The sequence below is a fragment of the Carcharhinus amblyrhynchos genome, chromosome 4 (genome assembly GCF_965287045.1).
Source record: "Carcharhinus amblyrhynchos chromosome 4, sCarAmb.v2.hapA, whole genome shotgun sequence".
NCBI lineage: Eukaryota > Metazoa > Chordata > Chondrichthyes > Carcharhiniformes > Carcharhinidae > Carcharhinus > Carcharhinus amblyrhynchos.
The window spans coordinates 99,336,159-99,353,346 of record NC_137327.1 but is presented as its reverse complement, the minus strand read 5'-3'; the positions used below and the strand labels follow the sequence as shown (position 1 = coordinate 99,353,346).

At 39.7% G+C, this 17,188-nt stretch overlaps 1 protein-coding gene across 4 annotated transcripts in view; it reads right to left on the bottom strand.

Moving 5' to 3' along the window:
• LOC145342248 (ecto-NOX disulfide-thiol exchanger 2-like) overlaps positions 1 to 17,188 on the bottom strand; it is a 271,181-nt gene that overhangs the window by 26,365 nt on the left and 227,628 nt on the right. For all 4 annotated transcript variants that reach the window (XM_080187653.1, XM_080187654.1, XM_080187651.1 and 1 more), the window contains 2 exons: positions 15,373 to 15,479; positions 12,200 to 12,314 (listed from right to left, as the gene is read on the bottom strand). In XM_080187653.1, coding sequence (XP_080043779.1) covers positions 12,200 to 12,314; positions 15,373 to 15,479 — 222 coding nt within the window. The remainder of the gene's footprint in view (positions 1 to 12,199; positions 12,315 to 15,372; positions 15,480 to 17,188) is intronic.

Sequence of the window (17,188 nt, the reverse complement as noted above, 5' to 3'; positions counted from 1 at the left end):
TACATCTTCACATTTATTCTACCCACTCAAATTATACCAATCCACTGACTGAAAATTACTTTTCCATGTTCTAAAATAATATTTTCTCTACTTCAAAATTTAAAAATTCTGTCAAAGAAAAAATAGGCTCAGAGAACTTTATTTTTCTCACTCCAATTTTTCCTTTCCTTTTCTGAATATGCTGTTTGGTTCTGGGGGCTGTTTCACGAATACTATTAAACTTCATCTCATCTAACTGGTCATTCTGCAAGTGGTAGCAAAGGACAGAATTTCTGCTCGTGTTCATTTGGTGCAATGTGCAGAAACTTTTGAAGTTTATTCTCCTCAAATTAATTTGCATATTGAACATAAAAGGAGGGGGTTCTCTAGCCCTTTTCGCCACTGGGGGAACCCCGATAACCCATGGAATGGGGCATTAGGTCTAAAATAGGATTCCCACCAGGCATGAATGTATTTGAGATTATCCAGGTGCCAATCAAGCTAGTTGCTGTGTCCTGGATGGTGTCAAACCTCCCCAGTGTTGTTGGAGCTGCACTTATCAAAGAAAGTGGAAATGTGTTCTGTCACACTCCTGACAAATTTTGGGGAGGCAGGAGGTGACTTACGTGATGTAGAATATTCAGCCTCTTGTAGCCACACACTTACATGGCTGGTCCAGTTCAGTTCCCGGTCAACAGTAATTCCCAGAACGTTGATAGTGGGGGACTCATGATACCAGCTTAATGTCAATGCCATTAAATATCAAGGAAAGATGGTTAGATTCTGTTTTGTTGGAGATAGTCAATGTCTGGCACTTCTGTGACGAGTATATTACTCGCTACTTATTGGCCCAACCCGATTGTTGTCCAAATCTTGCTGCATATGGACACAGACTGCTTTAGTCTCTGAGGAATTGTGAATTATGCCAAACATGGTGCAGTCATCAGTGAATATCCCCACTTGTGACCTTATGATTGAGGGGAGTCATTGTTGAAGCAGCTGAAGATGGCTGGGGCCTAGGACACTACCCTGAAGGACTCCTGCAGCAATATTCCAGATTGATATCAGTGATCTTGAACAACCAAACCCATCCTCTTTTGTATGAACATAGAACATAGAACATAGAACATTACAGTGCAGTACAGGCCCTTCAGCCCTCGATGTTGCGCTGACCACTGGAACCAATCTAATGATCTTCTAATCTAAACAATTCCAATGTTATCCATATGCCTATCCACTGACCATTTGAATGCCCTTAAAGTTGGCGAGTCCACAACTGCTGCAGGCAGGGCATTACTACCCTCTGAGTAAAGAACCTACCTCTGACATCCATCTTATAATTACCACCCCTCAATTTAAAGCTACGTCCCCTTGTGTTAGCCATCACCATCCAAGGAAAAAGGCTCTCACTATCCACCCTATCTAACACTCTGATCATCTTATATGCCTCAATTAGGTTACCTCTTAACCGTCTTCTTTCTAACGAAAATAACCTCAAGTCCCTCAGCCTTTCCTCATAAGACCTTCCCACCACACCAGGCAACATCTGGTAAACCTCCTCTGCACCCTTTCCAATGCCTCCACATCTTTCTTATAATGTGGTGACCAGAACTGTACGCAATACTCCAAGTGCGGCCGCACCAGAGTTTTGTATGGTTGCAACATGACATCACGGCCCCGAAATTCAATCCCTCTACCAATAAAAGCTAACATACCGTATGCCTTCTTAACAACCTTATCAACCTGGGTGCCAACTTTCAGGGACTTTCACTAGACTATTAATCCAAAAACTCAATTAATATTCTGAGGACCTGGGTTCAAATCCTGCCACAGCAAATGGTGGAATTTGAATTCAATTAAAAAAAATAGAACTAAGGATGTACTGATGACCATGAAACCATGAAAAATATGAGGTATGACTGCAACCAGTGGAGAGGGGCAAAACTTCTGATTCCCATCGACTCTAGTTTTGCGAGGGCTCCATGATACCACCTTCTCATCTCATGAGTTCAGTTCTTTAGTCCAAGTTTGGACCAAAGCTGTAAATGAAGCTCCTGGCAGAGCCCAAATTGAGCATCAAATGAGCAGGTTATTGCTGAGTAAGTGCCATTTGCTAGTACTATTTTTAAAAATGGTGCTTTTGTAAATACTCTTTTGACACATTTAAGGATAGTAACATGGTGCAGTTTGATGAATAATAGATTTAATTACAAACATTCAGCATTTTAATCAGTCTTAATCCACCACGAGTAAAGGATTTTAAATGACTGAAAATATATACAGAATCACTTTCTAGCTATAATGGGGGGACAATACTCAGTTTTTTAGTAAGATAAAAGTACATACTTCAAAGCTTATAAAACATTCTTATTCTGGTCTTTGTTTCTAAAAGAATCAGTTTAATTTTTGGAATTAGCTTGAAAGCCTGTAAATGATCGCAATTCGCAGAAACTCTCAATGGTGAATAGCTCTTCCTGAGCCTATGCTTTTACTGTGATATTTTTAAAACTAACAACACAATAGTTTGTGAAATATTATTTGTGCTGAACGCAAGTTATGCTTCAAAATCCACAATATTTTGTGCTAATTACATTGATTTTGGACAAATTCACTGAAAAGGTGGCACAATCAAACAAATTCCCAGATTCAATGCGGATTGGGTATCCTCATCCTGAAGGACATCATGACTCAGCCAAATAGCATCCTCACTTAAAATCCACACATGACTTTCTGGCAAGAATCGGTGAACAGTAATTGCAGTCAGGGTTATGAAGATCAATAGTATCCACCTATCATTACCTAGCTGAGATCAGCTAACGTAGCATAAACCAGAGATTCATTTAGGCTCAACACACTGAACAACACAATTATGAATTAAGCCATTAGAATCTCATAACTAATTATCTATTGTTCTGTTAATCATACTTGTTCATTCTTATATTTGCTTTAGAAAATTGGAACACTACCAGTATTACTTGTAGTATACTGGAGGAATACAAAGGCACAGCTGTAAATTTGTCAGGGTAAAATAGGACAGGATTTTATGTGGAAAAGATGGCCTGGTTCAATGACCCGGAAGACAGGTGCAACCTCACCTCAGCCAGTCATGGGTTCTAACTGGATTTTATGTTCTTTTTGCAGTGAATTGACAGAAGACAGGGCTTATGGGTCTTGTAAGGGATGAGGGTCCACATCAGCAACAGTTGAAGATGGCCTGTGTCCCTTGAAAGTTGGAGGACAGGCTATTCGTTACCATCTCCAGCACTGGTTAAATGCCAGCAGCAATAGGAACATGACTAGCATGCCATCTCATCGAATTTTAAAACCACCATGATTCCTAGTGTTTCTCCTGAGTCCCTGTAAAATCCAGGCCAGTATTACAAATAGATCCAAAATTTCACATGTGGGTAGAAGCTATGGATCTCCATATGTGGATCATCTTTACTTTACACTGAGGGGAAATCAATTTGTCTTTACATTCACAAAAGCCACAGAAGATGTGTTATAAAAGTTTCTCAACTGCATTTATGAGTAAACTTTTTCCATTATAGATTTCTTTGTCTATATTTATAATGGAAGCTGCTTGTGTAAGCTTGTCGTGCTACAATTATGTACAATTGCAGTGATGGCACTATAGCACCACTATGAGTGGGAGTTATAAATGCCATGCTCTAATTATTGTACTACTCTCCTGTCAGTGAAGGCAACACTTTATCTAAATGCATCACTTGATTTTGCTACCCTTTGCTACAGGAAGCTGACTGATATTTTATGTATGAAACATTTATCTGATCTCCTTCAACTAATATAGATAAATACTAGAATTTTGATAACTGGATGAAAAAAAATTGAAGTCTTTTGAAGGTGTTGCATATATTTGCACAGACAATGCAATCACAGCACAATATAGCCAAGAAGGGAGCCATTTGGCCAATTATACATGTGCTATCTTAATACCCATCAAATTAGTCCTGCTTTATACTCTTCTCCTTAGCCTAGTAATTTTTTTCATTTTCAGGAATTTATCCAATTTCTTTTGAGTGTCATTATTCAATCTGTTTCCATTACCATTGTAGGCAGTACAATTCAGATCATGAATTACGATGATATGTTTCCTCATGTTGCCTTTGGTTCTTCTACCAACTACCTTTAAATGTGGGTCCACAGGCTGGACCCACTGCCACTGGCAGAATATTCAACCTTTTAAACTTCGTTCAATCTAAACTGCTCCAAGATTTTGTGCACATATCTTGGCTACCTTCTCTGCTCCAGGGAGAGCAACCAGGGTTTTTCCAGTCTTTCCAAGTAACGAAAATCTTTCAGCCTGGAAATATTCTTGTAAAGACAGAAAATGCTGAAAATAAGCAGCAGGTCAGATATCATTTGCGGAGAGAGAAATCCAACTAACATTTCAGGCTGATGATTTTTTGTCAAAATTAGAGACATAACAGGTACAGAGACAGGAAAAGGAGGGAGGGGGAAGGAGGACAAAAAGCAAAGTCTGGAAGACCACTCATGCAGTTTTTAAAGTTCTACGGTAAGCAAACCAAGTTACATTTAAATTTGATAACACAATACCCCGATGCCTCACCTCCCACTTCCCAGAGTCTTTTCACCAAATTCCCATCAACATCCTATTTAGCAGATTTTTTCATCCTAACCAACTCTGTGCTTTTACAGATATTCTTCTAACATAAAAATACTATATGCACCTTTATGCAGCATGTTCAACAGATTTATGGGTTGTGTAATTAGCAAACTTCCCCTTTTGTGTGTTAGTTTGCTTCTTATTTTCGGTCCTTATCTCTGGCTAGCAGTGTTGCGATCAGGAGAGCCAAATGTGTTTCTTCCTACCAGTACATAGCAAGTGCTCTGTTGTGCCTCCTTGTAATGATATGTGGAAATTTAGCCTCTTGCTGCCTCAGGTTAAAGCTTCAGAGGATCTTGAATGACATTTGGAATCCAACAAGCAGTGTGCAGACCTACTGGCACATGAATACAGTCTGGTGCTAATGAACCAAACTCTCAGCTATGGGCAAATAGTTTGTTCACCCTTGGGAAAGCTGAAGGCTATGAGAGTAAACCTTAACAGAAAATATCTGGGGTGCAGCCCAAAGGCAGGCTATGCTGTAAAGAAGTCACTGCTGTCAATGATAGAACCCCAATAAATGTTCAGAACACGTTCTCTTAATGGACCTCTCAACTCAAACAAGAGTATCTATCCTCCAGTGCTCTGTTCCACTGCAGGGTGAAAGACAAGATCAGTTCTACAAGGATGGACGCTGCTATTAGCAGAATCTCCAAGTCAGTACATCTTTACCAAGTGGGAAATTTCAAACTAAGAATGGGTGTGAACCATAAGGCATGGTCCTCCTGCCTCAGATATCTTGGCTCTGAGCTGAGACTACTTTGCTGGTACCATGGACTTTATGAAACTAACACTTTCCTTCTGAACAAAACAAACCTTGTGTCATGGAGATATCCAGCAGGATCTTATCATCACCAGGTCATAGAATCCCTACAATGCAGGAGAAAGCCATTCAGCCATTTGAGTCTGCACCAACCACAATCCCACCCAGGCCCTATTCCTGTAACCCCACATATATACCCTGCTAATTCCCTAACACTAGAGTCAATTTAGCATGACCAATCCACCTAACATCTTTGGAGATGCGGCTTTCTGACAGTATTCTCAACAAACATAGCTACTACAGCACTGATTGTGATGCAGATCATTCCCTGCTGAGCGCAAGCAGAAAAGGTTGCATGTATCAATGACAGTATACTACTTCCCAAGAAAAGAACCAACAGTTTCTTGATTTGATTGAACAGTTGCTCTCCTACATTTCCAAAGAGTACAAAAATTAAATGAAAGCTATTTTAAGAAGCCATTTACAATAGTGTACTCTCAGCATATGGAAAGCAACAGTGAAGAAACACCAACTGATACGAGGTTAATATTGGGGTGACGGAACCTGTCATCAAAGTTGAGGGCTCAATAATACGAGAAATATTCAAGTGACAAGACTCTGAATGTACTAAATGCCACTCAAAATAAAGGAGTCCACTTAGGCATTAGGCTGGTTACAGCATTGCTAGAATATCCAGATATGTTTCCACGTGGGATGTCAAGGGCATGTATGAAGGGATCAAAAAGACAATATGTCCATCAGCAAAGGAAACAGCTCCACTGAATACAAAGGCAGGGGACCATCACTGATTGCAATGAACAGCTAGAGGAAGCTTTGGATCCCATAAAGAGCCTGCTGGATATCAAACTCACTGGAGGAGTTCTCTTGCCAGGTGCTGATGCTGTACTATTGAGCACGGGATACTGGCACTACTGCAGTATCTGGACAAACTTTTCCATTTCTGCTGGAGGAAGGAGCAGTGTCTCAGGATATATCAGATTCAAAAACACATTACACTGTTCAAGAACAAGAGTGACTACAGTGACTGCAACAACAGAAGTGTGTTATGTTGCCCTCATCAGGCTGCAGACCTTGGCTGAATACAGCTATCCCAACTTCCAGTGTGGTTTTTAGTACTGGAAGATCCAGAAATGACTTGATCTCAGTCCAACAGCTGCCAGACAAATGCCAAGGACAAAGCAGACCACCACATAGCATCAACACCAAGCTTTTAATTGAGCTGAGACAGTATATTGAAGCTGCTTGGGAAAACTGGTCACCCTCTGAAGTTGAGTGATCTTCTCTTTCCAGGAAACGATGATGGACAAGATCAGTTTATGATGAGTCAACATCAGAACCCTTTTGAGATCAGCGTTGGGGTCAAATAGGGAATCATTGGGGTCAAACAGAAACTTATGCATTCTGTCATGATGCTCTTTGGCGTATTTTCTTTGTTGTCTTCGTATGTCTTCAAGTCATCTACAGATGATATCTACATATGCATCAGAAACTATGGAATGCTTGGTTACATTTCCCTGATTCAGGGAAACAGTTAACACTCTACTAAAGATTAAATAATTTAGTTCAAATCACAGGTTAAATTGGGATCTCCTAGTCTTTGTGCTTAATGCAGTCATGGGTGCTGCTTCTAACTCCTGTGCATTCAAGTAAATTAGCAAATGAACTTCACTGTGGATAATCAGAGGGTAATGCATACTGGTAGTTTTATCTTACATTTAACTGTAGTTAGTCAGATTTTTCAGGAGTCGATGTAGACAGAATTCATGACGGGCACACATGATGCATAGTATTTGAAACAAACAAGCTCAGTGGACAAATAAAAACCCTTTGCATTCCATTTGTTGCACAGCTAATGGCCTAGGAGTTTGGCCATTTAGCACCATTGTGCTAAAGAAAGAAATCCATGGGTTTTGCAATTGGAAACATGAATGAAAAGGGATATCCACTACTTGCTGAAGTCCAGATCTATGGTGCTCAAGTCAGATGACCCCTATCTATAAAAGAAATCCAGATGTGATCTGTGGAGATCCACCAAAGATGCCGAAAGACAGTACTGAACCAAACTGGAGTCCCAGGCTAGCCACACAGACTCCCACCAAATATAGCAAGGTCTGCATGACATAACAGGTTACAAGATGAAGGTATGTAGAATTGCCAGCGCCAGTGCACCCCTCCCCGATGACCTCAATGCATTCTGTGCTTGTTCTGAGCAAGAGGTCAGTGAGAGGCACGGGTAGCACAGTGGTTAGCACTACTGCTTCATAGCTCCAGGTACCTGGGTTCGAATCCCAGCTTAGGTCACTGTCTGTGTGGAGTTTGCACGTTCTCCTTGTGTCTGCATGGGTTTCCTCCGGGTGCTCTGGTTTCCTCCCACAGTCCAAAGATGCGCGCGTTAGGTTGATTGGCTATGCTAAAATTGCCCTCAGTGTCCTGAGATTCATAGGTTAGACGGATTAATGGGTAAATATGTAGGGATATGGGGGTAGAGCCTGGGTGGGATTGTGGTCAGTGCAGACTCGATGGGCCGAATGGCCTCTTTCTGTACTGTAGGGTTTCTATGATTTCTATGAGAGCATATCTTGACCCTGGAAGCCTTGGTTGAACCAATAGAAGGGCAACACAGTGGCACAGTGGTTTGTATTGCTGCCTCACAGCACCAAGGATCCACATTCGATTCCTGGCTTGGGTAACTGTCTATGTGTGGAGTTTGCACGTTCTCCATGCATCTGCATGGGTTTCCTCCAGGTGCTCTGGTTTCCTCCCACAGTCCAAAGATGTGCTGATTAGGTATATTGGCCATGCTAAATTCTCCCTCAGTATACCCAAACAGGTGCTGAAATGTGGCGACCAGGGGATTTTCACAGTGACTTTGTAGTAACACTGCAGTGTTGATGTAAGTCTACTTGTGACTAATAAGGAAACAAATCTGAAATCACCATCGCAGACCATCAGATAGCCTTCTCAGAGGTCAATCCACAGAACGTGAGTGACCTGAATGGGATTCTCAGACAAGCACTCAGATCCTGTGCGGACCAGCTGGCAGGGATAATCAGAGACACCTTTGGCCTCTGTTTACACCAATCTGAGGTCCGTATCTGCTTCAAGATGAGCATCATTCTTGTACCAAAGAAAAGACAGGTAGAGTGCTTTAATGACTATTGCCCAGTGGCTCTGACATCCATCATTATGAAGTGCTTCGAAATGTTAGCCATGGCATGAAATCAATTCCGGCCTCCTGGACTGCCTGGATCCATTCCAGTTCGCTTATCGCTGCAACAGGTCCACAGCAAATGCCATCCCCTTGGTCCTAAACCCAACCCTGGAAAGCTGGATAGCAAAGGCACTAATGTTAGACCTCTATTTATTGACTGCAGCTCAGTCTTCGAAACCATCATTCCCACAAAATTCATCTCCAAACTACGTAGCTCCTCTCTCTAGGAGTGGATCCTAGACTTCCTAACCCAAGACCCCAGTCAGTAAGGATAGGCAACAACACCTCCTCCACAATCATCCTCAACAAGGCTGTCTCCTCAGCCCTTTACTATACTCCTTATATACCCATGACCGTGTGGCCAAATTCTCCTCCAACTCAATTTTCAAGTTTAACACCACTGTGGGATCTCAAATAATGAGATGGAGTACAGGAAAGAGACAGAGAATCTGGTGAACTGGTACGACGACAATAATCTCCCTGTCAGCAAAATGAAGGAGACATTGTCTACATCAATGGGGATGAAGTGGAAACGGTCCAGAGCTTCGAGTTTCTAGATGTCCAGATCACCAACAACTTTTCCTGGTCCTTCCACAGCAATAGTTAAGAAAGCCCACCAATGCTTCTACTTTCTCAGGAAGCTAAGGAAATTTGGCATGTCTGCTATGACTCTTATCACATTTTATAAATACACTATAGTAAGCATTCTTTCTGGTTGTATCACAGCTTGATATGCGTCCTGCTCAGTCCAAGACCACAAGAAAATACAAAGGGTTGTGAACGAAGCCCAATCCATCACACAAACCAGCTACCCATCCATTGACTCTGTCCACACTTCCCACGGCCTCGGAAAAGCAGCCAGCACAAACAAGGTCCCCATGCACTCCGGTGTATGTCCGCAACCTGGGACATACTCTCTTCCACCTTCTTCCTTTGGGAAAAAGAGGTAATGTATCAACCAATTCAAGAACACCACCTACCCTGTTGCCATCAGGCTTTCAAATGGATCTATCTCATTAAGTTGATCTTTCTCTACGCCGTAACAATGACTGTAACACTATGTTCTGCACCCTTTCCTTTTCCATGTACGGTATGCTTTGCCTGTATAGTGCGCAAGAAACAATACTTTTCACCGTATACGAATACATGTGACAATAATAAATCAAATCAAACCAAACTATTCGTAAGGGCACCAAAAGGTACTGTGCAGTGTCTCTGCAATTGCTTAATCTTTCACGGTGCTTTAGCATGCTGCTTGCTATTCTCCTCAAATTACTGACTCAATTCAAGTGAGGTCCAAGGCGTAACATTGTTGGTTCCTCAGGCCTCAGTATTCAGCGAAAGGGAATGTCCTCTGTGGCTGAATTTCCTAAAGATCTTTCACCAAAATCTTGCTGCTGTTTATGTAAGTGGGATTTTACAGTCCCACTGATAGAAACCCACCGCAGTGGGTTTCTGCCGACAAGGGCTGTATTCAAACCTCTGACAATGGTGGGATCTTAAGATCCTGCTGCCAGTGAGAGGGATGTGCCTCCCACCGACAGGAAACATACCTTCAATTTAATACTTCATGGTCACAGCGACTGATTTGCACACTATTAAAACACTGCATGTATTATTTTAAAAAAAAATCAGGCTTACAAGCTTGCAACAAAGAATTGTTTTCTTTCCAATTTTGGGAGGCACAACATTTTTAAAAAAAACTTGTAGTGTGAAAAGCAGCACTGAAGAGGCATAGGATGAAAAAAACAAGTGATATGGTAACTTAGCACACCTTATATACAAGAAATTGTTTGAAATGCAGTTGCTATGTAGGCAAACAAGGCAAAACATGTTGTGTTCGAGCAAAGAGACAACTGAGCAGTTAACCTGATTTTGGTCATGTTGATTGAGGAAATAATACTTGTGAGGACACAGAATAGTGCACCAAGTCTTTAATCACCATCACTGGATTGGGACTTAAACCCACAATCTTATAACTTAGAGGTGAATGTACTATCATTGTGTCGGACACAAGCTATCTCTTCCAAGTACAACAGTTCAAGGCTTCAGTAATAAACTTACTTTACAGGGAAATTAAAGTTGAAAAATAGTGCAATTATCATAGGCTTAGAAACATTTTGATTTGATATGCATTCACCCATAGAATTATAGAATGGTATATTATAGAAAGAAGCCATTGAGCTTGGAGTCTGCACCACTTTTGCAAAGAGTGATCCAGTTAGCCCCACTCCCTCACCTTTTTCCCATTTCCCTACAGATTGTTCTCCTTGAATTTATCCAACTTCCTTTCGAAGATGATGATTCATATGCACCATCCTATCAGGCAGTGCAATTTCAAATTATAATTACCCACTGTGTAAAAAATCTTTTCTTTATGTCACCCCTTGGCGGTCTTTTGCTAGTCACATTAACTTGTGTCCTCTTTGTACTGACTCTTCAGCATGGGAAACAGTTTCTCTTTATATACCTTATCTAAATACTTCAATGATTTTAAATACCTCCGTCAAATCTCCTCCTTACATTCTTTGCTCTAATGAGAAACAACTTCATCTTATCCAGTCTATCCATGTAACTATAATTCCTTAGCTCTGGAACCATTGTAGTAAACTTCTTCTGTACCCATTCCAAAAGCCTTCATAACCTTAGTAAAGCGCCTGGAATTGTACACAAATCTGTAGCTGGACTTAAACTAGTATTTTATTTGGGTTCAGCATAATATGCTGCCTCTGGTACTTTATGTCTCTTACTTATAAACCTCAGGATCCCATATTCTTTACTGACTGCTTTGTTACCTTGTTTTGTCACCTTCAGCGCTTTGGGCACAAACATGGCCAGGTCTCTTTTTTGCATAAAATTGTATAATTTTGTTTGTACTGTCCCTCCTCATTCTTCCTACCAACATACACCCTTCACAATTCTTTGCACTGAATTGTATCTATCGCTTGTCCGTCCATTCCAACAGCCTATGTTCCCTTAGTGTCCATTACTTTTTTTTTGCTGTTTACTAAAATATCAAGATTTGTATCACACAAATTTCAAAATTTTGCCCAGTACTCAAGTCCAAGGCATTAATTGATATCAAAAGCATTGAACTATGGAAAATTCCTCTGTAACCTCCCTCTCCCGTGAAAACCAACCATGACCACCATTTTGCACACATGCTGCAATTGCCTCATTTATCCCAATATGGGAATTCTCCTTAGGGAGAATTCTCCCTAAATCTCCGTCCCCATCTCTTCTCCTTTAATACCCTCCTTAAAACATACCCTGTTCACCAAGCGTTTGGCTATCCATTCTAATATCTTCTTATTTGACTCAGTTTAATTTTTTTCTGATTACAGTCCCTGAAGCATTTTGCAATATTTTACTATTTTGAAGGTGAAATATAAATACAACTTGATGCTGAATGTGATGAGTACTCTTCATAATCTTTAATATTGAGGTATGACTGCACACGCCACACAATGAACGAAACACAAGGATTAGGAGTCGGCCTTTCAGCCTCTGCTTGAATTTGCAAAGAAATTGAGCTACAATATATATTAGGATTTTACATTATCTCAGCAGCTCTTACCTGATTCATCTGTTACTTTGTTCTCTGGCATTTCTTCCATATCATCATCAGACATCTCCATTTCTTCTTCACGTCGAATACTCATGAGCTCATCATTATGGATGTTACGAATTTCCTGAGGATGTGGACAGAAGCTTTTGATTGATTTCACAAGGAGCACTCTACAAGGAAACTGGTGGGTACACCACTGACCTACATCTGACATTTTGCATGTTTGCTGTAAATTTATAGAGAATTAAAGGACCAAATTTCAAAATGTTTGCTATTTTTGAAAACAATACACCCAAATTACATTTCAAACCTGAAAAATGTAGAGTAAAATTTGTGAAGATTAAAGAAAAATTATTGAAGGAAGTGGCAGCTTAAACACTGACCCAAATATTCCTATGATCATGTTGTAATGTCAAAAAATTTAAAAATGATAGATGTGTATGATTGTTAACAGTAAAATAATTATGTAAAAATGGTTTATGTCATTCAAAATTCTGTGTTTAATGGTGCACTGATTGCATAATACTTCTACAGCAGATATTTTTAAATGGTATACTTCAGCCTCCCTAAAAAAAGTGTCAGATTCTTAGAATCTAATATACAATTAGTATAGTTTTGTTAAACAGCAAAGCAGAATGAAAGAACAAACCATTAAGCAACTGCTCTTCATTCCGTCTTTCGAATGAGATCTGTAATTTACCATGTTGAGCAGTTGCTTAAACTCACTTGTCTTTTTTTGCTCCTAAAGAATACAAATTCAGCTTTGTGTTGTCCTTCATTACTCTAATATAAATTTAAGTTGTGTACAGTCCTTCGGCAGCTGTGCTTTACTCCATAAGGAAAGGCGAACAATCTGCTTACCACACATTCCTTTGGTCAAGAAATCTGGTACACCCTATATCTTCCTAAAGATGCTTTTCAACTTCTGCAGATATATGTATTATTGAAAACGGGCTTACCTTTAATGTACAGGTCATTTTAGAGGAACACAAGTTGATAGCCCCAGAATTGAATGAAATAAAGCAAACCTTACTTTTAAACAATACGGCCAGTTTTATGTATTGCAAATTATGCATGAGAAATTCCTCAAGAAATTAGTTCAATTTATACTCACCAATTTTCTAACGCGGATGAGAAGAGTTGACTATGATGACACTAATTAACAATTAAATGTTTTCATAGATGACGTGTCTACTTTACTGAGACAGTTTATGAGATAATACTGACAAGTAAAGGCAGATACAGTAAGTCCTCGCTTCAAGTTTCTGCTGTTTTAAACATTTTGTCTTCACTCAGATTTTACATAGTTTTGAATTGTAGTTGTGCAGTATTGCTGTGTTTTGTGTAGTTTCACATTGCTGTTTTGTGCTTGTTTACAATAGGATCCCATGACCTGATTCACACAATTATGAATCGATTGCACTCAAAGGATGTGTGGTTTCTTTCCCCAAAAACTCAAAAATGTTTTCAAAAAGACTATCTAAATGAACAAGACCTTTTTGTAAGGAAGAAGTTGAAGCCAGGGCTGCTCATTTCTGTAAAGAAAAGGCCCGCTTCTTGACTCTTAATGCTGATTTTAATTTGGAGTCCCAGGTGTGCCTGCTGCAGATGAGGCAGATAGGGCATTCAAAGGCTCTGAGTGAGAGGCACAGAATTTGTTACTGTACAGTATATATATAAAATTGCATTCCTTGTCTCAGTATTTGTTTGGGCGAGAAATACATGGTGCAATACTAGGAGCCTGGCTCTGCAATTTTCTGATTAATTTTGGAGCCCCAAGTCTGGCCCTTGTTCAACCCTGCAGCAAGTGAGACAGAGGGGCCATTTTGATGCCAGTAAATAGTTGAAGAATAGCCTGAAATAATCCTGAAGAGATGAAGCATCTGCACCAACTCTTGGTGACCGACTGAAATGGGAGAAGGTTCATTTTGAAAGGAATTAAAAGCACAGACTTGCTCAGGAACATGCAGATCAGGCAAAGTCAAGGTGTGCAAAGAGTTCAAAAACCTCCAAACAGATCAAATAACTGACCCTTCAAGTAACACATGCCCCTGTATGTGGCAGAGTTTGCAGATCATGCATTGGACTGATCAGCCATCCAGAATCCACTGAACTCAAGTAAAAGCAAGTAATCCCCAAACCCAAGGGGCCACCCAAGAAGAGAGATTGATGCATGTTATCTAATATAAATTTTCCAGTAGTTACTTCCTATTTCATGATTTTATTTTGCAAGTTATTACAGCCATTGAAGGTATTGTGTAGCTGTACTGAACATGCAGCTGTACAGTGTTTCAACTTATACAAAGGATCTTTTGGATGTTTCTCACCAGGAAAAACAATGATTTTTATGGGAACCTGCAATTCACCACATACAATTCATTTAAAGTTGCAATTTTTAGGAATGCAACTACAACTAAGTGAGAACTTACTGTATTCCTTAATAAGAAGTATGACAAAGAATGTTTGTGAACATATACCATACCATCTCCAATCACTTAACAATGGACCTCTCATTATGACATCTGGTAAACAGTCTGAAGAAACTTACCTTAACTGTTATAATCCTTCTGAACAGGAATGTGTTTTTAATTCAATGTGACTATATTTAAAACAATGCAATTTAGTCTTGGAGTTACTTTTTTTTTGAGAGTCATAATACTGCAAATGAAAACCCTAATTTTAAAAGAATTTTGGAGGCACAGTGAGTTTAGGATCTTAAGAATGTGGGATTGTCTATGCTAATGAGATGCAAATCTCTCTACTGGTTGCAAGGTTTCTTGTGCAAAATCACTAGGCAATTTAAATGCTGTTTTTAGAGGCCTTGAACCAACAGCATAAACTGACTAAACTAAGTCTAAAAAGATAGTAGGGACAAGAAAGGGGAATACACAATAGACAATGCTGATCCAAGATAACTTAAATTTTTGAAGAAGAAGATACTTTACTCTGCACTGTTTATGTTATGACTGATCTTGGAGTATGTGATGTTAGCAAAGGTGGAAAAGGTTTCTCATTTCCTAGAGTAAGACATTTTGGAGTTGGACAAGTAAAAAAAATTACCAAATCCCTCCTAACATAAATGCCAGATTCACTTTTAACTGCAAGTTTTTTTTATTGACACTCTGATTGAAATTGTATATTAACACAAAACAAGTTATGTGAATTACAAGAAAAAGACTAACCTCTGCTTGTTTTCGCCACATATGTAGATTCTTGCGCTGGGCTTTTGAGAAATGGTCCCACGCCTTTTGCTTGGAGGAAGAGTGGAAAACGGAGACAATCTGCTCAACTTTGGTGAACAAGGAAGTCAAACAACCCAGTATATGGTCCCACAGGCATTTAGTGACGAGTAGAGAAGTAAAAGAGGAGGGAGTCAGGCAGATAAGCAGGCTACCGTTCTGTGCAGTTCTGTGATCAGTGTAAAGTGACCCCCAACTTGTACTTACTTTGCACGATTTGATAGATGTGTACCTTCCTCAGGTTCATTGCCCATTTCTTATAACTATATATATAAAATATATACATATATATTTACTTTCATTCCTAAATAAATTAGATATCATGAAAAAGAATCAAACCGATATATTTCCTCTTTCAAGAATCCCATCTCTGGAGTTGTTTGAATTAATCAACGGGAGTTATAACATGGGCCTTTTTGAGATAACGCCTTACATACACTTTTAAAACACAGACTTGGTACTCAATTTCTCCTTCTATTAGACTATTTAAGTAGAATGGAATCATTGCTCATAATCACATTGCAGATCTCAACATTTTTGTAACTTTTGAATCAGAAAATCCTTACAGTGCAGAGGGACGCTATTTGGCCCACTAAGCCTGTACCAACAACTATCCCACCCAGACTCTATCCCTGAAACCCCACATATTTACCCTGCTAGTCCCCCTTACACTAAGGGGCAATTTAACATGGTCAATTAATCTAACACACACGTTTGGACTGTGGAAGGCAATTGGAGCACCCGGAACAAAGTCATGCAGACACAGGGAGAACATGCAAACTCCACACAGAGTGTCCCAAGGCTGGAACTGAACCTGGGTTCCTGGCACTGTGAGGCAGCAGTGCTAACCACTGTGCCACTACAGTACCCCTTTAGTTGAACAAATATAACTGGTCTTTTTGCTGTATAATATTTTGCTTAGTCTGCAATTAAAAGTTGTGCTTAGATCCAACAAATTGCAGTTAGGATGTTTTTTGCGAAAAACACCCTTAAGTACAAATCGGTCCCCCCCACCCCCCCCGGTGGCGAACACACATTTATTGATAAAAGAGGAGAAAATATAACCAAATGCATGGGAGAAATTATGGATTTTTGAGGAGACTTCTAAAAGCAGCAGAGAAGTAGCATGTCAAAGATGTTTATGGGGAGTTTCAGGGAGAAGAGCCAACATGGCTGAATCCTTACCAATGATGAACCAGAAGGGAAGCAGTGAAGTGCATAGGAGGCCAAAGTTGGAAAACTGAAGAGCACAGGCTCCAAGAACAGAGCATTGCAGTGGTTGTGAAGAGTGGCAAGGACATTAAGGTCTCCATCAATGGAAGTTTGAGATCCAGCTGGAAACATCCAATTTAATCTAGGTGGATTTACTTTGCTTGACAAATTATAAATTACAATAAAACGTTTAATATAAACGTAGGATAAGATTTGCTAAAGAGGAAGGAAGTGGAGATGGATATATATAAAAAACATCAGGGAAGAATTGGATGTATCTTTAAGTGAATGAGCAATTGACAGATGTTTGATTTAGGGAGCAGCCAGCTGGACTCCTTAATTCCTGTTGGTCACATACTTCTTATGTTGTAGGACAAATGGCTTTCATAAGGATTCAACTCCTAATTCATCATAACTTTAATTAAACTTAAATATCACTTCAGTATAGATAAGCGAGAACTTCATATTGCCCCTGATTAGTACAATTAGAGTAATTGGTTGTAAGCCATTACAAACACAAGCTCGAAAATTAATAAAAATTCCAAGC